The 26,520-nt window shown below is 43.9% G+C and overlaps 1 protein-coding gene across 1 annotated transcript in view; it reads left to right on the forward strand.

Moving 5' to 3' along the window:
* Positions 1-26,520, forward strand: part of LOC115142792 (tensin-1-like) — an 80,076-nt gene that overhangs the window by 38,430 nt on the left and 15,126 nt on the right. Inside the window, exons 4-20 of the mRNA XM_029682534.2 lie at positions 1,749-1,798; positions 8,519-8,702; positions 9,845-9,895; positions 10,073-10,195; positions 10,324-10,388; positions 10,508-10,591; positions 10,760-10,875; positions 11,520-11,580; positions 11,814-11,889; positions 12,204-12,333; positions 19,885-19,950; positions 20,040-20,156; positions 20,280-21,746; positions 21,884-22,049; positions 23,569-24,695; positions 24,901-25,029; positions 25,347-25,439. Coding sequence (XP_029538394.2) covers positions 1,749-1,798; positions 8,519-8,702; positions 9,845-9,895; positions 10,073-10,195; positions 10,324-10,388; positions 10,508-10,591; positions 10,760-10,875; positions 11,520-11,580; positions 11,814-11,889; positions 12,204-12,333; positions 19,885-19,950; positions 20,040-20,156; positions 20,280-21,746; positions 21,884-22,049; positions 23,569-24,559 — 3,747 coding nt within the window. The 3' untranslated portion in view covers positions 24,560-24,695; positions 24,901-25,029; positions 25,347-25,439. The remainder of the gene's footprint in view (positions 1-1,748; positions 1,799-8,518; positions 8,703-9,844; positions 9,896-10,072; positions 10,196-10,323; positions 10,389-10,507; positions 10,592-10,759; positions 10,876-11,519; positions 11,581-11,813; positions 11,890-12,203; positions 12,334-19,884; positions 19,951-20,039; positions 20,157-20,279; positions 21,747-21,883; positions 22,050-23,568; positions 24,696-24,900; positions 25,030-25,346; positions 25,440-26,520) is intronic.

A 26,520-nucleotide genomic window follows, 5' to 3' on the forward strand; every position in this document is an offset into this window, starting at 1 on the left:
TCTTTTTTTTTCATGAGTTTATATGGGCGTTGGTTAAATTGTGATTTTAATGAATGGATCGAAGGCATATTTCTTTCCTGTGAGCGCAGAAAGGTTTTTAGCAGAGAGGTAGGAATGGACTCACTGCTCCATGAGCGTAATTTCCAACCACACCGCTCACATGCTCTGCACCCGACTCACTGTTTCTCCACTCTCCCTCCTCTGAGAAAAAGGGGGCAGTCTTCCGGTTGATTTTTAAAAAACTCAAGTCGTTTTGCATCATTTCTGCCACGTGCACCAATTCATGTTGTTACTCCTATGACCAAAGAAAGTGAAATATTCCTCGATATAAAAAAAAAACAAGCTTATAAAAACACTTTGCTATACTCATTTATTGCAGTCGCAGCGCTGGTTGTGGCGTGAGTGGAAGTAGGGAGAACGTGCATTTTGTGGCTTATAAAAGGGTTGAACAAAGTGTTGACAGTGCTGAATAACTTAAACCTTAACTCATAACATAGCAGCTCTTTGCTGTATTAATTGAATCTCTCTCTAGTCATCGCGATCGACCGGTTGGTGACCACTGCTTTTACAGACATAGAACACCACTACAGTAACGTGTCGATAGTGACATTTGATAACCTTCAGACAATTTTAATGAGTGCCGCCCGCATCTGTACCCTTTCAGACAGCAGAATTCTGCTACAGCATAGAAGGTTCTGTACTGTTTCCCTGATCACAATACATGTTGCTTATTGATGTGCTGTGTTGTGTTTATGGTGGTGATGGATGTTAGTCCCACTTCAGAAGCGGCATTCCTTTACAGACATGTAAAATGCTTGTTCACTGGCTCCAGAGAAGGTTTTGTGTCGGCATTTAAAATGCCGTAGTGTACCCTTACGGTCAAACATGCCTTAACCAAGGCTCTTTCAAGGTGGCACATTTCACATGTCTGAAAAGGGTAAGAAAGAGTTCCAAAATTTAGCAGAAGCTGCTGAAAAAAATGTATCCTACAAATATTTAACTGTACATGTTTTACATTGAAAAGAAAAGAAAGGAAAACTGTAAGGCTGAATGGGAGACAAAACAAGCAACAAAAGAAGAAAATACGTTCGGAAAAATTAGCTAAAATTAGCTAACGGAGCAAAGAACAGAGAGATCCTTGATGAAAACCTGCTCCAGAGCGCTTAGGAGCTCAGGCCGACAGGACAACGACCCTAAGCACACAGCCAAGACAATGCAGGAGTGGCTTGGGGACAAGTCCCTAAATGTCCTTGAGTGGCCCAGCAAGAGCCCGGACTTGAACCAGATCGAACATCTCTGGAGAGGCCTGATAAAAACTGCAGCGACGCTTCCCATCCAACCTGACAGAACTTGAGAGGATTTGCAGAGACAAATGGCAGAAACGCCCCAAATACAGGGGTGCCAAGCTTGTAGCGTCATACCCAAGAAGACTCGAGGCTGTAATCTCTGCCAAAGGTGCTTCAACAAAGTGCTGAGTGAAGGGTCTGAATAATTATGTAAATGTGATATTTCCATTGAATTTTTTACATTTCTCATCCTGTTTTTGGTTTGTCATTATGTGGTATTGTGTGTAGATTGATGAGAGGGGGGACTATTTACTAAATTTTAGAATAAGGCTATAATGTAACAAAGTAGAAAAAGTGAAAGGGTCTGAATACTTTCCGAATGCACTGTATCATTCTTATTTCTATGGTTTTGAACTGTACAACTTCAGTAATGTGTTCTCTCTCTTTATGCCTCTTTCTCAGCAGGGGTCCACTAAGTCCCTGTCCCATAAGAAGAGGATCTTCCTTCCCAGGTACCAAATACTTTTTATATTCTGTAGTAAAGGACTTGATTCAATCAATAGCAGAGAGTGATAAATGAGGCCAGTGATATAATCGGGTTTAAGTTGTCTGTCTCTCCGACAGATTTCCATCATATGAAGATGCATGTCTGTTCTACGAAATAAATTTCCAAATAATTGTATTTTCAAATAAATACATATCTGTTACATTGTGTGTACTGCACTGACATGCATGATTTATGCTGACACTCCGATGTTCAGCTGAAGGGAACTAAATATTATATAACACGCACCACTAGGGCGCAAAACTCAAATAGCGGTGTAGCCTACTGTATCTACTAGCAAAGTAATTCAAAGTTTATACTTTATTAGTTAAGATGTAACTTTCCAGTGCTGCTATTTTTGTAATGTTATTAAAACAAAATCAGACAACCCCATAGTGGAATAGTTTACCTATTTACCTAGACAGCTTGTTGTTGTGTGTTCTATGAGAGATCAATATTCATCTCGAGGCGCATTCAATTTACCAGATCTATGAAATCAAATACAGTTTTATTGGTCGCATGCACATACAGTGCCACCAGAGATTCTGGGTTCGAGCCCACGCTCTGTCGCAGCTGGCCGCCCATGGGGTGAAGCACAGGTTTGGCCGGCAGGGATATCCTTGTCTCATCGCGCACTCACGACTCCTGTGGCGGGCCGGGCGCAGTGCACTCTGACCAGGGCGCCAGGTGTACGGTGTTTCCTCCGACATATTGGTGTGGCTGGCTTCAAGAAGCAGTGCGGCTAGGTTGGGTTGTGTTTCGGAAGAAAGCGTGGCTCTCGACCTTCGCCTCTCCCGAGTTCGTATGGGAGTTGCAGCGAAGAGAAAAGACTGTAACTACTACTAATTGGATACCATGAAATTGGGGAGAAAAAAAGGGGTAGAAAAAACCCCCCATCTAAACACAATATCCTATAATGACAAAGCAACTTCAGACCCTTTGCTATGAGACTTGAAATTGCCATTTTGTGCATCCTGTTTCCATTGTTTCTTCAACTTGATTGGAGTGCACCTGTGGTAAATTCAACTGATTGGAAAGGCACCCACCTCAGTCCCACAGTTTACAGCGCATGTCAGAGCAAAACCAAGCCATGGCGTTAAAGAAATTATCCGTAGAGCTCTGAGACAGGATTGTGTTACCTGTGGTACCAACACATTTCTGAAGAATTGAAGGTCCCCAAGAAAACAGTGGCCTCCGTCATCAACGTATATAGAGATCCTTGATGAAAACCTGCTCCAGAGCGCTCAGGACCTCAGACTGGGGTCAAGGACAATGACAATGCATGAACCAAGACAATGCATGAGTGGCTTGGGGACAAGTCTCTGAATGTCCTTGAGTGGCCCAGCAAGAGCCCGGACTTGAACCAGATCGAACATCTCTGGAGAGACCTGAAACACCTGTGCAGCGACGCTCCACATCCAACCTGACGGAGCTTGAGAGGATCAGCAGAGAAGAATGGGAGAAACTCCCCAAATGCAGGTTTGCCAGGCATACCCCTGAAGACTCGAGGCTGTAATCGCTGCCAAAAGTGCTTAAACAAAGTACGGAGTAAAGGATCTGAATACTTACGTAAACGTGATATTTCAGTTAAAAATGTAGTTTGAACTTGTTTTTGCTTTGTCATTATGGGGTATTGTGTGTAGATTGATAAGGAGGGAAAACAATTTTATAGTAAGGCTGTAAATTAACAAAATGTGGAAAAAGTGAAGGGGTCTGAATACTTCCCGGATGCAATGTATTTATTAGGGATCCCCATTAGCTTCTGCCAAGCCAGCACAGCCAAGCAGTTTAGTCACCTCAACTTGCTCAATTTCCACATCATTCGTTACGAGACGTAGTTGAGGTTTAGGGTTTAGTGAATGATGTATCCCAAATACAATGCTTTTAGTTTTGTAAATTTTTAGGACTATCTTATTCTTTGCTACCCATTCCGATACTAACTGCAGCTCTTTAAGTGTTGCTGTCATTTCTGTCGCTGTAGCAGCTGTATAGTGTTGAGTCGTCCGCATACATAGACACACTGACCTTACTCAAAGCCAGTGGCATGTCGTTAGTAAAGATTTAAAAAACAAGGGGCCTAAACAGCTACCCTGGGGAATTCCTGATTCTACCTGGATTATGTTTGAGAGGCTTCTATTAAAGAACACCCTCTGTGTTCTGTAAGACAAGTAACTCTTTATCCACATTTTAGCAGGTGGTGTAAAGCCATAACACATGCGTTGAAGAATCTCAAATATAAAATATATTTTGATTGTTCATCACTTGGTTACTACATGTGTTATTTCATAGTTTTGATGTCTTCACTATTATTCTATAAAGTAGAAAATAGGAAAAAGAAAGAAAAATCCTTGAATGTGTCCAACCTTTTGACTGGTACTGTATGTATGTGTGTGTGCGAAGGGATGTATAGACAGGATATGGATAGAATATGTAGTATATCTGAAGAGTAGTATGTATTGCAATGGTTAAATAGGATAGGCATTGACTAGAATACAGTATATATGTATGAAGTGGGTAAAAACAGTATGGAAACATTGTTTAAGGGACCAGTGTTCCATGACTATGTACATAGAGTAGCAGCCTCTAAGGTGCATGTTAGAGTAACCAGGAGGTAGCCGCCTAGTGACAATGACTGAAGTTGTGGGCAGAGTACCGGGCGGAGGCCGGCTAGTGGTGACTATTTAGCAGTCTGATGGCCTTGAGATAGAAGCTGTTTTTCAGTCTCTCGGTCCAAGATTTGATGCACATATACTGACCTCGGGTGGCTGAGGTCGTTGATGATCTTCTTGGCCTTGGCGTGACACCGGGTGCTGTAGGTGTCCTGGAGGGCAGTATGCCCCCAGTGAAGCATTGGGCAGACCGCACCACCCTCTGGAGAGCCCTGCGGTTGCGGACGGTGCAGTTGCCGTACCAAGCGGTGATACAGCCCGACAGGATGCTCTCAATGGTGCATCTGTAAAAGTTTCTTAGGGTCTTAGGGGCCAAGTCGAATTTCTTCAGCCTCCTGAGGTTGAAGAGGCGCCTTCTTGACCACACTGTCTGTGCGGGTGGACCATTTCAGATTATCAGTGATGTGTACGCCGAGGAACTTGAACCTTTTCACTTTCTCCACTGCGGCCTCGTCTGTGTATGGGGCGTGCTCCCTTTGCTGTCTCCTGAAGTCCACGATCAGCTCCTTTGTTTTGATGAGGTAGAGGTTATGTTTCTGTCACCACTCCGGATAGGAAGGGAAACATGTATTCTGAGGTCCAAGCAGTCACAGGTGTCGTGTCCAATAGGCTAAATGGAATTGAACTTGCCATATAATTACTCCTGTTTATACAAAAATACATTAAATCCACCAGAGAGCATGATTTAGGCACAGAAGATCATTAGCTTCTTTTTTTTAGTTAGCCTATCAAAATCCTGAACTCGCAATAGGTTATTGAGCTAACAGTAGCTTATCGTATTGGCACTATAGCCGATGGCATCGGCCATATCACCGGTGAGTGCGCATATTCACTGTCTATCATTGGGTGAGTCCGTGCTCCTGGAAAGCTTTTTTTGGGACAATAATTTCCTCCTCCAGGGTGGATGGACATCATAGTCTACAACAAGTCTCCCATTTTCATAGGCCTTGATTAGATGGTTGCGTTCAAAGACCAGGCAGTTTTTTGTTGATCTTAGTTTGTCCGTGTTAGCAGAGTAGCCTACCCTGTAACTTTTGTGCTATTAAAGTTCTGCTATTGTCTTCAGTCATGGAATAAAAGTGGCATGGAATTGCATGAAATATGTTTATAAAAGGCCATATTTTTTTCTCATATTTCTCTTGGCTCCTCCTAAAACATTTCCCTCGAGCTAGGGCTGAGCTTTGGATGTGTGCTAAGAAAGGAGAGGAAAAGCAGAACGGTATTTTTTTTTGCTAACAGTGAGTCAGTTCCCACTGGGCACAACTGGTTGAATCAAGGTTGTTTCGATGTAATCTGTCAACGTATTGTGATGTGGAATCTATGTGCAAAATATATTGGATTTTGAAAAAGTGTCATTAAAATAAACTGTTGTTTTGAGGGTGAAAGTTCAACATAGACAAACCTTGTACGAAATATGGTGGATTTGTACCTTCAAAACAACGTCAGATCTTCAATGTTCTATCCAACGTCAGAAAAAAAACTAGACTGGGAAGTACCTCCTAGTGGAGAATTGATCTATCTACAGCTACCCTTTGGCCTCCCACCCAGGGTTTTAAACAAGCCCAACCATTATATTTGTCACTGACTATTACCAATGTGCTACCATAAGAGATCTCCTCTTAAAAACAAAATAGATTCACTGTTGTTATCGAAGTCATTCCAAAGGGTAGGTTTAACAGTGCAAATGAAATGTGACCATACACTCATATCATTAACAATTCTCTTTAGGCCTAGATATCTTTTGCAGTCATCAACAGCCATTGTTCCAATTCAACCCAGAATTCAACTAAAAATAGACAATACAATAGGCCTAGGGTTTCCAACTCTGGTTGATTTCAAATGTAATGATATTGAATTGTGTTTGGTTGTCAAAGCAACAACATTTGAACATTCGAAGGAGATGTATTAGGTTGTAGACTTTGGTTGGCCAGACCAGCACTTCCTCCATTTGACCCTTTCACAGCCATCTAAACTCTAACTGTTTTAAAGTCATTCCTCTTGCAACTGAGTTAGGAAGGACACCTGTATCTTTGCAGTGACTGGGTGTATTGATACACCGTCCAAAGTGTAATTAAAACCTTCACCGTGCTCAAAAGGGATTTTCAATGTGTTCACCCATCTACCAATAGGTGCCCTTTGCTAGGCATTGGAAAACCTCCCTGGTATTTGTGGTTGAATCTGTCTGAAATTCACTGCTCGGCTGAGGGACCTTACAGATAGTGGTATGTGTGGGGTACAGAGATTGCGGTAGTCATTCAAAACACTATTATTGCACACCGGGTGAGTCCATGTAATTTATTAAGTGACTTGTTAAGCAAAGGCTTTACTCCTGAACTTATTTAGGCTTGCCAAATCAAGGGGGTTGAAGACCTATTGACTCGAGACATTTCAGCTTTTCATAATTGAATTAATTTGTCATTAAAAAAAAAACATCATTCCACTTTGACATGATGGGGCCAATGACGACAAAAACTCAATTGAATCATTTTAAATACAGGCTGTAACGCAACAACATATGGAAGAAGGGTGTGAATACATTCTGAAAGCACTGTCATTTTAACTGCAATCCAAGTCATTTGGTTCTGCTATTAGATGAAGCACAGTGATCATACATCCATTCATCTGTTGTATAAATAAACATAATATCTGACATTGTAGTCCCATTTGAACTTTGCTGTGCTTTTAAATGGTTGAAAGTGCAGAGATAGACATCTGGGTGACAGCCAAACCAAAAATCCGACATTGTTTTTCCAGTGGAATTTGGTTGTGCATTTAGATGGTTGAAAGCATAGTGACAACACATTGGAAATTCAGCTAACTTTTAGCTGTCTTTTTGAGTGGATGTATATGGGTTTTAATCTCATTGATCAAAGTCTCTACCAAATATTACCCAGTTATCCATGTCGAAATGGGGGTGGTGTGCTCAGTGGGTTATATTATTAACCTAATTTATGACTCTCCAATCTACTCATCATGTTAGGAATAGTAGACTATATTGCATTCATCTGCAAATGCAATGAGAGATGCATGCAATATTTTATCATAAAGGTGATTATTTATTTATTTTTTGATTTAAAAAAAAACAAAATAATAATGTTTAGCTTCCCCTAACTTGAAACTAATGCTCTGCCTATGCAAGCAGTCAATGCACAAGATTTCTTAATGTAATCACAGGAAGAACACTTTTGTCTTTTGGAGGGGGATCCCAGCTTTCCATTGCTAATTTGTTTATTTCTTTACGCCTACAATTGCACACGTGACATCGTTTTAAAAAATGCAGTTACAACCACACAACCGGAGTTTCAAGCATGGTTTAGGCGCAGCTGAGCAACAGAGCTCTTGAAGGGGCAATGGCATCTTAAAAGGGCAATGACATACTTTGTAATACAATAATTATTAATAATATATGTTTTAATCGTGATTCATTCTAATAACAATCAGGATGTCCAATGGGGGTAATGGGGTAAATGCAGATGGAAAAGCACCATGCTTCAACCTATGTATTTATAGCCCCTATGCTGCATCTGTTGTGCAACAGGTGATAATGCTTATTGCTAATGGCACATCTGATAATGCAAACCATGCATAGGCTATATGCATGGTCCAATATGTTAAAATAATTTTGGGGTCATTATGGAGGTGGATATTATATTTTAGATGGTTTCAGCAAAATTTTATTTTCATTCATTTTGGAGTTCTTTTAAAAAAGGCACCAGAAGTGAGCTCCTCAGTCCTTCTACGTAGAAATGATTCTGGGATGGACCCTGGACCCACTAAGAAAGGGGACTGGAATTGGTCAAATTCGCATTTACAAAATGATCCTCATTCCCTAAAAGCATGATGGTTATTTTAACGTGAAAGGTGAGGTTAACTTGGCCCCAGACAATTGATCTGAGACCGTATTAAGTTTTTGCTTTGACCACAGAATAGAATCAATTATAGAGATGAACTGACTGCCTCTCTCTCTCTCTCTCTCTCTCTCTCTCTCTCTCTCTTTTTTCTCCTCTCCTCTCCTCCAGGAGTAAGAGTGGGGAGTGTGCGATGGAGAGAGTGATGGCGAGGCACTATGACTTTGACCTCACCTACATCACTGAGAGGATCATCTCTGTTTTCTTCCTGCCCGATCTGGAAGAACAATGTTACCGCGGCAACTTACAGGAAGTGGCTGCCATGCTCAAGTCCAAACACCAAGACAAGTTCCTGGTGAGTTGGGGGGGGGAATGAGTATTGTACTTGGAGAAAGGCAATTCACACGTCCAAAATGTGAACGTTCAGGCACCAAACATAACAAAGTAGACCGAAACAGGTAAGGACTACCTGGGGATTTGTCCAATGAGAAACACTCATTTTTATTTTCCATTACAAAACGTTTTAAAACTTTTTCCATTGCGTGTGCTAATGTACTTTTTCCATTGCGTGTACTAATGTACATGACTTTGGTGCTGGGTACATCAATTGATACATATGACTAACAAGAAGCCTGTATATTATTGTGGCTACCAAAAGTTAGTTAATTGTCGGTCAGCCAGGGGTGGGATGACATAACCTTCGGGGCTCGATGTACAGTAGGTGCAGGCTGTTGCTCCAGCCAAACAGTAACACACCTTACACCACTTATCATAGTCCTTAATCAAGGCTTTGAGTTTTAAAATTAGGTTACTGCTGGACTGGAGCAAAAGCCTGCACCCACACTGGCCCTCACAAGTTAAGGTTGTCCACATCCGGGCACATATTCACGGACTGTCTCAGAGTAGGAGTGCTGATCTAGGATCCGGGCCCCCCTGTCCATGTAATCTTATTCATTATGATCCAAAAGGCAAAACTGATCCTAGATCAGCACTCACTGCTCTGAGTATGGGCCCTGATCTGAATGGAGATGAAAGGAGACAATTTGTTGAATGATAAAGTTAAAAAATATATATATCTGTTGCCAAGACTGGTTTCTCCCCTAAATGTTAATAAAACGAAAACAAAGATGTTTGTTCGTGGTCCGTGAACAACGCTATTTTCTATCATAACGATTACTAACCATTGAGCTTGCGCCATCTTCCATTACTCTTTCATATAGTTAGCAAGTGACGATTGTTCATTCTTAGGGCCCGGTTGGGTATATTAACTATGTTACTGTATGGTGTTATAAAGAAGCAATACAAACGGTATATTGTTTTTTTGTAACAAAATGTCATTGTTTTGTTCCACCCAGCACTTTCATGTAATGTTTTGTGCATATTATGTCAGACAACTTGCGGTCAATGTTGAGACAACGGTGTGTGGCGGTTGTGTGCTTACTGGGTGTGACATTGTTGATTTCCCCTTCTCTTTGTCTCAATGTCTGCTTCTCCCAGCTCTTAAACCTTTCTGAGAAGCGTCATGACATCACCAGACTCAACCCCAAGGTAGGATGACCACCATAGAGATGCAATATAATTGTGCAATATACCAGTAATTGAGTGTGTGAGGACCGCACTCCAGAGTGCCACTAGTAAAGTGCTCTCAAATCCTGGTTACGATCACTGCTTCCCATAGAAGATTTATCCAGAGATGGATAACTCCACTGTGTGTGCCAAACTCAGGTTGAAGACTTTGGTTGGCCAGACCTGCACGCCCCACCCCTGGACAAGATCTGTGCCATGTGTAAGGCCATGGAGACCTGGCTCACCTCTGACCCCTGCAACGTGGTCGTCCTGCACTGCAAGGTCAGGGGAGAGGCTGTACTGTTGCGTTGCTGCTGTTTGCATTGTTTGTATTGTTTGTTCTGGTCAAATATGTCCAGTTGCCCTACATAGCTCTCTTTTTTTATCTTTCCTCCTCTTCTCTCTCACAGGGAAACAAGGGGAGGACGGGGGTCATCGTGGCGGCCTACATGCACTACAGCAAGATCTCCGCAGGGTATGCGATGACTGTGTGCGCGGGCGTTTGTGTGCACATGCATACTGTCAGTCATGTTGATGCCGCACGTGGGTACACTTGTACAGAGAGTTCTTGATGCTATGTTTGTGTCTATGCAGGGTGGACCAGGCCCTGACCACTCTGGCCATGAGGAAGTTCTGCGAAGACAAAGTGTCGTCCTCGCTGCAGCCCTCTCAAAACAGGCAGGAGAATCGCTCTTTTTTTTAATGTCATGCCACTTTTATGTCATGCCATCTTCCCAACTTTTCTCCTTCTCTTTGTATGTTGCAGCTAGGTTGTCACCTGTTTGAGTATGCACCATCCCTCTTAATTCTAAACGCCTCAATCTCGCTCTCTCTCCTCCTCCCCAGGTATATCTACTACTTTGGGGGTCTGCTGTCGGGGGCGATCAGGATGAACAGCAGACCTCTGTTCCTCCACCAGGTCCTCATCCCCAGCCTGCCCAACTTCCAGGCAGCAGGAGGAGGTCAGTGTCCCACCTCCTGTACAATGTGATGTAGCAGTGTTCACTACACTGTCAAATCTGAGTTGTTTCAAGTCTGTAGCCAGTATACACTTCCTCAAAATAGTCAGAATTAATGTAAGATTAAGAAACTCAAGAAATCTGTCATTAATTTTGCCGAGGTCATTTTGCCGTCCTGCGATTTTACATCCAACTAAGATGTTGGGTGCATTATTTCTCAACAAAAGAAATGTGCATGAACTTGTCGTCTCTCACTGAATGACAACAAAGACTTTGATGAAATCCCTAATGTTAAACAACCGACGATGGGGCGTTGACTTCGGCTACCGACTTCGGCAAGACATTTTTTTGTGCTGGAAAAACCCTTACCGAAGTCCAAAACGAACAAAAACTTTAACAAATGTTGTCATAATATATGCACTATCTCTTCCGAACTGTTTCGGTTGGGAACCATGCGGACGCCTTTTAAGGAGTACTAACATTAGTATTTTTAGAATTTGCAACTACAATTCCTTTCACTTCAAACCACTTTGGGGGGGGATAGATTACCTCCACTTCTTCTTTTAATGACCTCACATCAGCATAATCTTTCTCCCCCTGCGGTCTCTCCTATCCTTCATTCCTATGCCTACTCGCTTTCTGTGCAGGTTACTATCCTTTCCTGAAGATCTACCAGTCTCTACAGCTGGTCTACACATCAGGCATCTAGTGAGTTAATTATGTTGTTAATACCATATGGTCAGTATATCTCTCACTGTGCTCCCTTTCCACCTTCAGACACAGTAGGTACTTGGGTACCTTTGTTGGGACTTTATTCATATGTGCTACCGCCTGTGTTTACATGTGTGCTGGTCTGTGTTTATTCCAACTGAACATTGTTTGCCTGTGTTTTACTACCTTGGGGGTGTGTTTTGACTATGTTCACGTCTCTCTCTGTGTAGCGACCCCCAGGGCTCCAGGGCGAGAAAGCTGTGTGTGACACTCGAGCCGGCGCTACTGCTGAAGGGGGACATCGTGGTGAGTGTTTAACAAAATGGACACACTAGTCATCACTCAACTAGTCAACTAGCCAACTCAACTCCTCTCCGTCTTCATCTACCAGTCCCGTCTCCTTTTCTCTTTGACCCTTTCAACAGCTAGAATCTGTAAAGCTTCAGCCATGGATCCACTTTCAGGCATATTATCCTCCATGTTGCCACCAAATATTCCATGACAATAACGTAATTTGAACTAGAATGTAATTGCCTAAGTCTCAAACACAGTGTCTGTGTAAATAATAGTGTGGCCACTTAATCGCTCTCTGTGTTTCTCTTCCTTGTCTCTGTCTCCAGGTGAAGTGCTATCACCGGCGGCCGCGTGGCTCAGAGAGGGAGGTTGTGTTCAGGCTGCAGTTCCACACCTGTACGGTGCACGGAGCTCAGCTGTGGTTCGGCAAGGGAGAGCTAGACCTGGCCTGTGCAGGTAGGTACCAGGGGTTGGATTGGTCAGCAGTATACCACCCAGAATCCCACTGATGGCCTTCCTCTGAAGGTAAGCAGGGTTGGTCGTTCTCTGTCCCTGGATGGAAGACCAGATGCTCCTGGAAGTGGTGTTGGGGGGCCAGTAAGAGGCAATCTTTCCTCTGGTCTAAAAAAATATACCAATGCCCCAGGGCAGTGATTGGGGACATTGCCCTGTGTATGGTGCCGTCTTTCGGATGGGACATTAAACGGGTGTCCTGACTCTCTGGTCACTAAAGTTCCAATGGCACTTGTAGGGTGTCCTGGCTAAATTCCCAATCTGGCCCTCATACCATCATGGCCACTTAATCATCCCCAGCTTCCATTTGGCTCATTCATCCCCCTTCCTCTCCCCTGTAACTATTCCCCAGGTTGTTGCTGCAAATAAGAATGTAGTCTCAGTCATCTTACCTGGTAAAATAAGATTGAAATAAAAGTAAATAAAATAAGAGGTGAATGTCTGGGAGTTTAGAGAGAAGGGAATGGTTGTGTTTCAGGACGAAGTGCAATAGCTCATTATCTGAAGCAGTCAGACAGACACACACAAGCGCAAATTCTCACTAGCTCGCACACTCACACAGACACACCCACACAGAAATCTGACTCAGAAAATGCGAAATTGTTAGGATTAACAAATATTTTCTTATTGCATATTGCCATAAAAATTAACAATGTATCAGCAAACGTATACCTACCAATATTCTAACTTATACCTCAGAAGCAGAGAGGAAGCCCATCTCCACTGCCAACTCCAACACTCCCGGTATGGCCTCCAGTTTCTCCATCTCCTCATCAGAAAAGAGCCACTGCTCGTCAAAGCTCCCATGCTGCCTCTTCCACTACTACTTCCTCAGTCAGACAAGGGGCCTCTCTCCAAGTCAGGCATCAGCTCCCTGTAGTAGAAGGATTGACACTGTCAGAAGTACTCGTAAAAGCACTGGATGTTGTACTGGAGTATGTGGATACTGCTGAAGTCGGAAGTTTACATACACCTTAGCCAAATACATTTAAACTATTTTTTTTTACACAAATCCTGACATTGAATTCTTGTAAAAAAAAATCCCTGGCTTAGGTCAGTTAGGATCACCACTTTATTTTAAGAATGTGAAATGTCAGAATAATAGTAGAGAATCATTTATTTAAGCTTTTATTTCTTTCATCCCATTCCCAGTGGGTCAGTAGTTTACATACACTCAATTAGTATTTGGTAGCATTGCCTTTAAATTGTTTAACATGGGTCAAACATTTCAGGTAGCCTTCCACATGCTTCCCACAATAAATTGGGTGAATTTTGGCCCATTCCTCCTGACAGAGCTGGTGTAACTGAATCAGGGTTGTAGGCCTCCTTGCTCGCACACATTTTTTCAGTTCTGCCCACAACTTTTCTATAGGGTTGAGGTCAGAGCTTTGTGATGGCCACTCCAATACCTTGACTTTGTTGTCCTTAACCTCATTTTGCCACAACTTTGGAAGTATGCTTGGGGTCATTGTCCATTTGGAAGTCCCATTTGCGACTAAGCTTTAACTTCCTGACTGATTTCTTGAGATGTTGCTTCAATATATCCACATAATTTTCCTACCTCATGATGCCATCTATTTTGTGAAGTGCACCAGTCCCTCCTGCAGCAAAGCACCCCCACAACATGATGCAGCCACCCCTGTGCTTCACGGTTGGGATGGTGTTCTATGGCTTGCAAGCCTCCCCTTTTATCCTTCAAACAGTATGATGGTCATTATGGCCAAACAGTTCTATTTTTGTTTCATCAGACAAGAGGACATTTCTCCAAATAGTACGATCTTTGTCCCCATGTGCACTTGCAAACCGTAGTCTGGCTTTTTTATGGCGGTTTTGGAGCAGTGGCTTCTTCCTTGCTGAGCGGCCTTTCAGGTTATGTCGATATAGGACTCGTTTTACTGTGGATATAGATAATTTTGTACCTGTTTCTTCAAGCATCTTCACAAGGTCCTTTGCTGTTGTTCTGGGAGTCATTTGCACTTTACGCACCGTAGTGTGTTCATCTCTAGGAGACAGAACGCGTCTCCTTCCTGAGCGGTATGACAGCTGCATGGTCCCATGGTGTTTATACTTGCATACTATTGTTTGTACAGATGTACATGGTACCTTCAGGCATTTGGAAATTGCTCCCAAGGATGAACCAGACTTGTGGAGGTCTACAATTCTTGGTCTTGGCTGATTTCTTTTGATTTTCCCATGATGTCAAGCAAGAGGCACTGAGTTTGAAGGTAGGCCTTGAAATACATCCACAGGTACACCTCCAATTGACTAAAATTATGTCAATTAGCCTATCAGAACCTTCTAATGCCATGACATAATTTTCTGGAATTTTCCAAGCTGTTTATTGGCACAGTCAGCTTAGTGTATGTAAACTTCTGACCCACTGGAATTGTGATACAGTCAATTATAAGTGAAATAGTCTGTCTGTAAACAACTGTTTGAAAAATTACGTGTCATGCACAAAGTAGATGTCATAACCGACTTGCCAAAACTTTGTTAACAAGAAATTTGTGGAGTGGTTGAAAAACGAGTTTTAATGACTCACGCCTAAGTGTATGTAAAAGTCATACTTCAACTGTATGTGTACCAGAAGTCCTGGTACTGCTCCATGTAAAACCCTGGGAGACTGGGGTGGCTGCCTGCACTGGTACAGAATAGAGCAAGGGAGAGGTAGCTGGACGCACTAACTGAGCTGTTGAACACGTGCTGAGTTGCACAACAGTCTCCCTCCCATGCAGCAAAGACTGTCTGAACTGGACTCGGCGGGGGCCTGGGGCTAGAAGGGAGACTGAAGGTCTGTACTGTAGATATGAGACCTCCTCAACATCTGAGGCAGCAGGCGGGTGAATCATCCCAATGTACAGTACCAGTCAAAAGTTTGGACATACCTACTCATTCAAGGGTTTTTCTTTATTTTTACTGTTTTCTACAATGTCGAATAATAGAGAAGGCATAAATGGAATCATGTAGCAACCAAAACAGTGTTATATTTTAGATTCTTCAAAGTAGCCACCCTTTGCCTTGATGATCGCTTTGCACACTCTTGGCATTCTCTCAACCACCTTCATGAGGTAGTCACCTGGAATTCATTTCAATTAAATAACAGGTGTGCCTTGTAAAAAGTGTATTTGTGAAATTAATGCATTTGAGCCAATCAGTTATGTTGTGACAAGGTAGGGGTGGTATACAGAAGATAGCCCTTTTTTGGTAAAAGACCATATTATGGCAAGAACAGCACAAATAAGCAAAGAGAAATGACAGTCCATCATTACTTTAAGACATGAAGGTCAGTCAATCTGGAAAATGTCATGAACTTTGAAAGTTTCTTCAAGTGCAGTCACAAAAACCATCAAGCGCTATGATGAAACTGGCTCTCTTGAGGACCGCCACAGAAAAGGAAGACCCAGAGTTACCTCTACTGCAGAGGATAAGTTCATTAGAGTTAACTGCAACTCAGATTGCAGCCAAAATAAATGCTTCACAGAGTTCAAGTACAGACACATCTCAACATCAACTGTTCAGAGGAGACTGTGTGAATCAGTCCTTCATGGTCGAATTGCTGCCATGAAACCACTACTAAAGGACACCAATAAGAAAAAGAGTCTTGCTTGGGCCAAGATGAGCAATGGACGTTAGACCGGTGAAAATCTGTCCTTTTTGGTCTGATCAGTCCAAATTTGAGATTTTTGGTTCCAACCGCTGTCTTTATGAGGCGCAGAGTGGGTGAACGGATTATCTCTGCATGTGTAGTTCCCACCGTGAAGCATGGAGGAGTTGGTGTGGGGGTGCTTTGCTGGTGACACTGTCAATGATATATTTAGAATTCAAGGCAACTTACCAGCATGGCTACCACAGCATTCTGCAGCGATGCGCCAACCCATCTGGTTTGTACTTAGTGGGACTGTCTATTTGTTTTTCAACAGGGCAATGACCCAACACACTTCCAGGCTATGTAAGGGCTATTTGACCAAGAAAGAGAGTGATGGAGTGCTGCATCGGATGACCTGGCCTCCACAATCACCCAATCTCAACCCAATTGAAATGGTTTAGGATGAGTTGGACCGCAGAGTGAAGGAAAAGCAGCCAACAAGTGCTCAGCATATGTGAGAACTCCTTCAAGACTGTTGGAATAGCATTCCTCTTGAAGCTGGTTGAGAGAATGCCAAGAGTGTGCAAAGATGTCAAGGCAAAGGGTGGCTACTTTGAAGAATGTAAAATATAAAATATATTTGGATTTGATTAACATTTTATTTTTATTACTACATGATTCTATTTGTGTTGTTTCATGATTTTAATATCTTCACTATTATTCTACAATAAAGAAAATAGTAAAAATAAAGAAAACCCCTTGAATGAGTAGGTGTGTCCAAACCTTTGACTGGTAATTAAAAGTTTCTGTTAAAAATGTGTGATTTTAAGAGAGAAAACTGGGAAAAACGGAGGCATGGAAAAACTAAATGGAGAAAATTAAATGTGGGGGAAAAAATGATTGATTCAATGAAATAGAATGGGCATGGACTTTCAAATCGAAATTAAATGGCTTGAGCTGCCATCTTCGATTAGGATGTCTTAACATTCTAACAATAGAATTAAATTTGTCATTAGTCATTACAGATTTTTAAAAGCAAGCCCTGTTTTCATTTCAAGTTGACGTATTTTAAATATAATTCAAGAGTACATATTTCAAAACATGTTTTATCTTGTAACATGTTGTTTATTCCAACAGATAAAATTACTTGTTCTAAAAAAATAAATTATGATAAATATCTGCGTTCCGCCAGAATCTGTTTCCTTGAAATGGTTCAATTCACATCGTCTACCTCCAAATAATTCAAGAGCTCCGCCACGCTAATGCACTAAGAAATAGATATACACATGAAATATAGCCATAGGTGAATGAAATCATCATACATGCGTTTAAGATGAAAAGAAAAGCATACATGACATAGGCTATAGCCTGCTGAAGCCCAGGCCGTGAGCAGGCCTACAGGCTCAACCCCCACTCTTCCACTAGCCCAAGCCAATGGCATGTACCAGATGCTCAGCAGGCTCTGCTCACACTTAGTGGTCTGAGGCCAAACCACACGACTAACAACATTGGACACTTTATGGAACAGTTATCAGTTAGCGTTATCTATCCAAAACGGACACGTATGGATGAACCACTACTCCATTCTTTTTGGCCCTATAACAAAGAACAAACAGCAAAAACATATGCCTGATCAAATACAAATCTTAGAATCAACTATTAAAGACTACCAGAACCACTGGATTATCGAATTACATTGAATGAACTACAGGACAAAATACAAACCCTCCAACCCAAAATGGCCTGTGGGGTTGATGGTATCCGAAATGAAATGATAAAATATACAGACCACAAATGCCAGTTGGCTATACTTAAACTCTTTTAACATCAACCTTTAGCTCTGGCATCTACCCCAATTTTTGGAACCAAGAACTGATTACCCCAATCCACAAAAGTGGAGACATATTTGACCCCAATAACTACCGTGGAATATGTGTCAACAGCAACATTGGGAAAATCCTCTGCATTATCATTAACAACCGACTCATACATTTCCTCAGTGAAAACAATGTACTGGGCAAATTTCAAATGGCTTTTTACCAAATTACCACACGACAGACCATGTATTCACCCTGCAAACTCGAATTAAAAAACATACAAACCAAAAGAAAGGCAAAGTCTTCTCATGATTTGTTGATTTCAAAAAAGCTTTTGACTCAATGTGGCTTGAGGGTCTGCTATACAAATTGATGGAAAGTGGTGTTGGGGAAAAACATACAACATTATAAAATCCATCTACACGAACAACAAGTGTGCGGTTAAAATTGGCAAAAAAACAACAACATTTCTTTCAACAGGGCCATGGGGTGAGACCGGGATGCAGCTTAAGCCCCACCCTCGTCAGCATATAAATCAACAAATTGGCGAGGGCACTAGAACAGTCTGCAGCACCCGAGCCTCACCCTACTAGAATCTGAAGTCAAAAGTCTGCTGATGATCTGGTGCTTCTGTCCCCAACCAAAGAGGGCCTACAGCAGCATCTAGATTTTTTATTTTATATTTAACTTTATCTAACTAGGCAAGTTAGTTAAGAACAAAACTAAGAACTCCCGATCACGGCGGTTGTGATACAGCCTGGGATCGAACCAGGGTGTGTAATGACGCCGCTAGCACTGAGATGCAGTGCCTTAGACCGCTGCGCCACTTGGGAGCAAGATATTCTGCACAGATTCTGTCAGACTTGGGCCCTGACAGTAAATCACAGTAAGACAAAAAATAATGGTGTTCTAAACAAGGTCCAGTTGACAGGACCACAAATACAAATTCTATCTAGACACCGTTGCCCTAGAGCACATAAACTATAAATACCTCGGCCTAAACATCAGCGCCACAGGTAACTTCCACAAAGCTGTCAACGAGCTGAAAAACAAGGCAAGAAGAGCCTTCTATGCCATCAAAAGGAACATCAAATTTGACATACCAATCAGGATCTGGCTAAAACGAAGAATTTAAAAAATGGGACAAACACCAAATTGAGACTGTGTAAAACATCAAATAATGTAAGCCGATACCCACTAATGATCAAAATCCAGAAAAGAGACTGTTAAATTCTACAACCACCTAAAATGAAGTGATTCTCAAACCTTCCATAACAAAGCCATCACCTACAGAGAGATGAACCTTGAGAAGAGTTCCCTAAGCAAGCTGGTACTGGGGCTCTGTTCACAAACAGACCCCACAGAGCCCCAGGACAGCAACACAATTAGACCCAACCAAATCATGACAAAACAAAAAGATAATTACTTGACACATTGGAAAGAATTAACAAAAAAACAGAACACACAGTGACAGAATACCTGACCACTGTGACTGACCCAAACTTAAGGAAAGCTTTGACTATGGACAGACTCAGTGAGCATAGCCTTGCTATCGAGAAAGGCCGCCATAGGCAGACCTGGCTCTCAAGAGAAGACATGCTATGTGCACACTGCCCACAAAATGAAGTGGAAACTGAGATGCACTTTCTAACCTCCTGCCAAATGTATGACCATATCAGAGACACATTTCCCTCAGATTACACAGATCCACAACGAATTTGAAAACAAACCCAATTTAGATAAACTCCCATATCTATTGGGTGAAATACCAGTGTGCCATCACAGCAGCAAGATGTGTGACCTGTTGCCACAAGAAAAGGGCAACCAGTGAACAAACAACATTGTAAATACAACGCATATTTATGTTGATTTATTTTCCTTTTTCTACTTTAACTATTTGCACATACCATAACATTTGTAATGTCTGCATTCTTTTGGAACTTTTGTGAGTGTAATGTTTACTGTACATTTTTGTTAATTTCACTTTTGTTTATTTTCTAGTTCACTTGCTTTGACAATGTTAACATATGTTTCCCATGCCACTAAAACCCGGAAATGAGAGAGATTTCTGTGATGTTTATCTCTCTGTAGATGACCGGTTCCCTCCAGATGCCACAGTGGAGTTTATCTTCTCCTACGGCCCAGAGAAAATGAAAGGTTCTGCTCGTTTGTGTGCACACAACATACTTATTGTTTTTATATACGTGCGTGCGTGTGTGTTATATCTTATGTCTCTCTCTTCACAGGGCGAGAGTACCGTAAGAATGACCCCTCTGTTACAGTGGACTACAGCACTTCAGACCCTGTGGTGCGCTGGGACTCATATGAGAACTTCAACCTTCACCACCAGGATAGCATTGAGGGTAAGGGTGAAACACGCGTGCACACGCTTTATCACACACACACACACAAACCTATACCACCAGGACACCTCAGAGAGAACACACACACTCACAGCTAACCCTGTATCATTCTCTAATTGTCAGACATCTCCCACACGCGGGGCCCCCTGGATGGCAGTCTGTACGCCCAGGTGAAGAAGCGTCGGGGCCCGGGCTCTGTCGGTGCCTCTGGGGCCTCTCCCAACGGATGCCCCCCAAGCAACCCCACAAACAAGCCCCCTTTCCAGGCCCAGCCTCAAACCCAGCCCCTTTCCCTCAGCTCCGACTCGGGGCACTCCTCCACCCTCGAGGAACCCCCCCCTCGCCCCCTGCCCCGTCTGGAGAAAGAGAAGGAAGAGATGGACTGTTTTCTGAGGAGGATAGAGGGGGAAGGTGAAGAGAGGGAATGGGTGAGGCAGAGGGACAGGGAGACGGCCATTTTGGATGACAGAGAGTCTGTGCTGGATGGAGGGTCAAGGCGGGAGCAGCGGTCATGTTGTGTTCAAGCTGGCCACGGTCCGAGATGTCAGAGGTGTGGGGAGGCACCGGGTTGGGAGAGGGTGAGAGAGAGGGAGCCATGCCTTGCAAATGGACATTACATGGAACGCTGTAACAGAACCAAGGGGAATCCAAAGAGCCGAACGCTTCCCGCCTTACCCTCCCAGCAGCCTGCGTCTCCTCGCCCTCTCTCGCCCCACCTGGACTTGTGCCATCGCCATAGCGCCCATCCCCTGCCCGAGTTGCCGTGGGAACCACCCCCGCCCCCCTTACCCTGTCTCCATCACCCCTGCTACCCCTACCTCGCCCCTGAACACGTCCACCCACACGCCCACACTCTCCCAGCCTCCAATAGGGTCTTCTGCGGCGGGGAGGAATGTCAGCTCTTTCATTACCCCGCCCACGCCCCCCTTTCCCCTCGTGTCTCCCACCAATCGCTGCCCTCCAGTCCATATAGGGAGATGTTTTTCAGACCGGCGGCTCCTCCCCCTGGTGGCTGCCCATGTCGGGACTGCACCTGCAGGCGAGGGCACCAATCGGCTTCAGCCAGAGCCTTCCACCCGCTGCGCCCGGACCAACCACAGAGCCCACATTGGGCTCGAGGGCGGGACTCTGAGCTGTGGGACAGGGAGGCCGGGTTGAGGCGGGGGAGGGAGGGGCCTTCTCAGCTTTGGGAGGCGGAGAATCTATGGGAGGCGGAGCGAGAGGCAGAGATTTGGCAGCGTTCAGTGGGAGGGATGTCGTCCTATAGAGGCCATCACTCCCCTCTGGGTCAAGGTCACGACCCTTCTGTTTTCCTGCTAGGCCCTAACCTGCCTAGGTATCCCAGCCCCCACCCCCTCCTGGACAGCCCCCGTGGCAGCAGTGGGTACCACACCCCTCAACCCCCCCTACACTCCTGCCCCTGCGAGCCCTACCAGCAGGTCTCCCCCTCGGAGAGTCACGGGAGCCGGGGGTACGCCTCGGGGTACCAGTCCGGGTCTGCCTCGCCCCTGCCCCCTGGTGGCACAAACTCTGGTGCCTCCCCCTCGGAACCACCCACCGACCGGCAGCAACAGACTGATGGACACACTGGTAAGTGCATAATACATGTACTGTATTATGCACCTGTTTACACTAGATGGATCAGATCTAACTGGACCTTCTTTCTCTTACTCTCCCCTCTCTCGTTTACTCTCCCTCCCTCATTTTCTCTCTCTCACTCATTATAGGTGTGTCAGAGGTGGTGCAGAACAGTGTGGGCATGGAGGACTCTTCTTCCCAGGGGTCATTGGGGCAAGCAGAGATTGATGGACAGCCCGCTTGCCCCACCCCCTTATCAGACTCTGATCCAGACTACACAACTATCACCAGCAGCCCTGCACACAGTGAAGACAGGTGGGTAACCCTTAACCTCCTGTTATGTATCCAGGTATAGGCTGAAGTTGCCTCTAGTTGCTGATCTTTGGTCAATTTAGCATTTTCCCTACAAAGGCCATACACATTTTATTTACTGTATAACGGATGCCCCGCTTCACATTTTTCAAAAAATCAACAACCAAAACATTTTATTTTACAGCTTAAAGTATCTACAAAACGGTTGTTGTTGTTTTTTTAAGTTGATTTGGGCATTTAATTTGTTCGACATTTGTAACTTAATAGATGCTAGTCAGCCTGCAGTGAACACTTACATCTAAGAAAAATTACTAAACCACAACAAGTACATTTTCTGAAGGAAATGTGTGCGCTTTCTTCAGCTGTCAAAAAATAAATAATGTTATGGTAGCGGGAGATTTTTAGCAAAAATGTCTGATACTGGGTTAACAAGGACCCCAGGAACAGTGGAAGAAAAAATAGCCCCATAACATCAAAGATCCACCACCATATTTTACAGTAGGGATTGGGTTCTTTTCTGCATATGCATCTTTCTTTCGATGCAAAACCCACCACTGGTGTACGTGGCTAAAGAGCTCTATTTTAATTGACTTCACTGGTCCTGGGGCCCTTGTTAAGGTCAATGGAATCATGTCCAGTACCAGGACATTTTAGCCCAAAAATCTGGTTGCCTCTGCCAAGAGGCTGAAACTTGGCCGCAAGTGGATCTTCCAGCAAGACAATAGCCCCAAGCACACATCAAAAGCCACAAAGAAATTGACTACAAAATAAACATTTTGCAATGTCTCTGGACTGGAACCCCATTGAAACCCTGTGGTTTGAATTGAAGCGGGCAGTCCATAAGCATAGATGGAAGATATCAAGGATCTGGGAAGATTCTGTATGGAGGAATGGTCTAAGATCCCTCCCAACGTGTTCTCCAATCTCATATAACATTTGAGAAAAATACTCTGTGTTATCCTCTCAAGGTGAGGTGTTGATAACAGGGGTGCCAATCATTTTTACCCATATGTTTTTGAGAGAAATAAATATTACTTGTTAAACACAATCTCTTTCTCTGTGCAATTGTAGTAGTATAAAACAACATCATTTCCAAATGTTTTTGACCATACAAAAAAGGCCAGTATTTTATTTATTTTATACAGTATGTTTTGCTCATCTTTATCAAGGGTGCCAATATATTTTGAACTGACTGTTATGTGATAACGTGATGTACTGTATGCTGGACGGGCATTTAATGATTACTGTGACTTTGAAGTCAATACAATTACAACTGGCAATGCCACTTGTCCTTGAAATACATTTCACCTTATATAATAATTAAAGAATACAAACCTTTTCAGTCTTTCTCTTTAAATTCGGTTTTATCACAAAACACATTTTTTGTATTTACAAATACTATGTTCCCTGTACTGTTGGCATTTCCCTGTACTGTGTCATCACGTACCTCTTCTACGTTGGCTTTAGTACTTTTTAAATGTGTCAATGAGTAGAAACTAACATTCTAATGTCTCTGCTCTAGTGAGAAGAAACCAGATGAAGAGAAGATGTGTGACCCCACCGAGGGTTCCACCCGGAGTCCTCCAGCAGGCCCCCAGAAGCCAAGTCATGGGCCCCAGCTGATAGAGTCCCTCAGTGTGGCCCCAATGTCTGAAGCCTCAGCCTCCCACTCCACCACGCGGGAGCCTAACAGCAACAGTAGCACACCAGAAACCGAATGGACACTGCCGAATGGACACTCCTCGACACCACCAACGTTGGTGGAGACACAAAACCAAGATGACATCTCTTCTTCTAAAGAGAACATACAGATGCCGAATGAACGCGTAAACCGTACTGGCTCAACGCAAGTGCACACTGTAAGTGTACATCCACCTCCAACTACAGCTGAAGACGGAGAATTGGAGGTCGGAGAGAGTGAAACAAAGGGGTCTAGCGGAACTGAGATGTCCACTCAGGCTGCCTCCGTCCCGAGCCCAAAGAATTCATTCGGCCCAGTCCAAGTGCAACTCAATGGCACCGCTCTCCCTAGTGACTCCCTCCTGTCAGAAAAGGGCAGTGGCACATCCCTGACCCCTTGTTCCAGCCCCAGCTCTGTCCCTCCCTCTCCGCACCTTTACATGGGTTCCCCAGAGCGACGCCCCTCCCCTCAGCCCTCTCCATTGGCCACGGACCCAGCTGGGCGAAGACTGACCCATGTGAGTGACAGCGACCCCAAACCCCCATCGCCTGTCCCAGATGGGTACAACACCCCAACCTTTCCCCTGGCGTCCTATTACTACCCTCTACTCAACGTGCCACACGTCCCCTACACGGGCTACACCGCCGTCACCATCCCCGCCGCCCAGCCCCCCCTCCCCGAAAAGAGGCGCCTGTCGTCCATGCCAGGGTCCCCCAATGGTTATGGTTCACAGTCTCTTCTCAGGGCCTCTCTGGGTGCTATAGGACCCATGGGGGTCTCTCCTCAGTCCAGCCTCCTCCAGGTCACTTTCTCACCCTCGGTGGGGAGCTAGCTGCCCCCATCTGTCAGACGAGGACTGGCACACCCTGGTGTCAGAGAGGAGGTGGTGGAGAGCAGCAAGGTCAATGCCAAGTTTGTCCAGGACAGCTCCAAGTTCTGGTACAAGCCTAGCATCTCAAGAGACCAAGGTAAGGGCACAGGCCTCTTCTGAGGTTTTAAAGGGTCTCACTTAATTTGGACAGTCCCCAACACATGATCTAATGTCAATTGCAACTGTGTTTATATGGAAACATCTGGTACTATATTGAGTTGAGAAACACTGTTGTAGTGTATATTTATAAGTCTTAGTAACAAATTTCTTCCATAATACGTGTTTCTTCTCCCTCCATGTAGCCATCGCTGTGTTGAAGGACAAGGAGCCAGGGTCCTTCCTGATCCGGGACAGTAACTCCTTCCAAGGGGCCTACGGCCTGGCCCTCAAGGTGGCCAGCCATCCTTCAAACAACGTCAACAACGCTTGCCGTAAATTCAATTCATATTTATTGTTCCCAAAAGGCAAAGGTCATGATTTTGGTTCATGTAACAGTTTACTAACTTTGTACTGTTTTGCTTTATCATCATTTAATTTTGTTGGAAGATTAAGCAAAAGAAAGGGAGATCGTTCTTATTGGGCAAAAGCCAATTGTTCACTACTATGACCAGCATAGTTTTTCTTGATACTATGGAAAGGTGTTGTCTTCTAAAACTACCTAGAATTCATTGAGGTCTCATTCTCTCTCTTCTCTCTCCCTCCTCGCATTCTGTCTCTCTTCCTCCCTTCTTTTCTCTGTCTGTCTCAGTCGATTCTCAGGCGCAGCTAGTCAGACATTTCCTCATAGAGACGGGCTCGCGGGGGGTCAAGATAAAGGGCTGTCAGAACGAGTCCTATTTCGGTGAGTCCTATTTCCATCCTGCAGATGTCGCTGTTGGCCTCACATTTACGTCAATCATTGCTCTAATGACCTTTTCACACTATCATACACTGCAGACCCAAACCGTAGAGCTACTGAGCTGGCTCAGATATTTTTAGTTGACATTGTCTTCACAGCATGGTTCCAGCAACTATGGTGGCTGCATAACCAGGCCAGCGCATTACAGCTCTACTCGACTCTAGTGTATAATGGCGCTGGAGGGGATGGCTGATGTTTTACGGGCTCCTAACCAACTGTGCTATTTTGCTTGTTTTTTTTTGCATTGTTTGAAAACTGATTTTTAAAATGTATTTTGTACATAATGTTGCTGCTACCGTTTCCTATGACCAAAAAGAGCTTCTGGACATCAGAACAGCGATTACTCACCTCGAACTGGACAAAGATTTTTACTTTAACGAGTCCGATGCAAAGGATATACTGCTTTCTCGAGACCAAGCTCAAACCCCCGTCATTTACGTGAAGAATGGAGAAAAGGGGGGTGGAGGTAGGGCTGCCTTCTGAGAATTCGCAGGCGAGTGAGTAAACTTCCACTACCATCAGTACTATTGTCCAACATGCAATCACTGGAAAATAAAATGGATAATCTACGATTTAAGAATATCCTAAATTTCACAGAGTCGTGCCTGAACGACGACACTATAGAGCTGACTGGGTATTCTGTGCATCGGCCGGACAGAGAAGCTACGTCTGGTAAGACGAGGGGCAGGGTAGGGTGTGTGTCTATTTGTAAATAACAGCTGGTGCGCTATTTCTAAAATAAAAGAAGTCTTGCGATATTGCCCACCTGAGGTAGAGTACTTCATGATAAGCTGTAGACCACACTATCTACCAGAGAGTTATCATCTATTATTCGTAGCCGTCTATTTGCCACCACAAACCGATGCTGGCACTAAGACAGCACTCAACGAGCTGTATAAGGCCATAAGCAAACAAGAAAATGCTCATCCAGAAGCTGCGCTCCTAGTGGCCGGGGACTTTAATGCAGGCAAACTTAAATCCGTTTTACCAAATTTCTACCAGCATGTCACGTGCAACCAGAGGG

The sequence above is a fragment of the Oncorhynchus nerka genome, linkage group LG15 (assembly GCF_034236695.1).
Source record: "Oncorhynchus nerka isolate Pitt River linkage group LG15, Oner_Uvic_2.0, whole genome shotgun sequence".
Lineage (NCBI taxonomy): Eukaryota > Metazoa > Chordata > Actinopteri > Salmoniformes > Salmonidae > Oncorhynchus > Oncorhynchus nerka.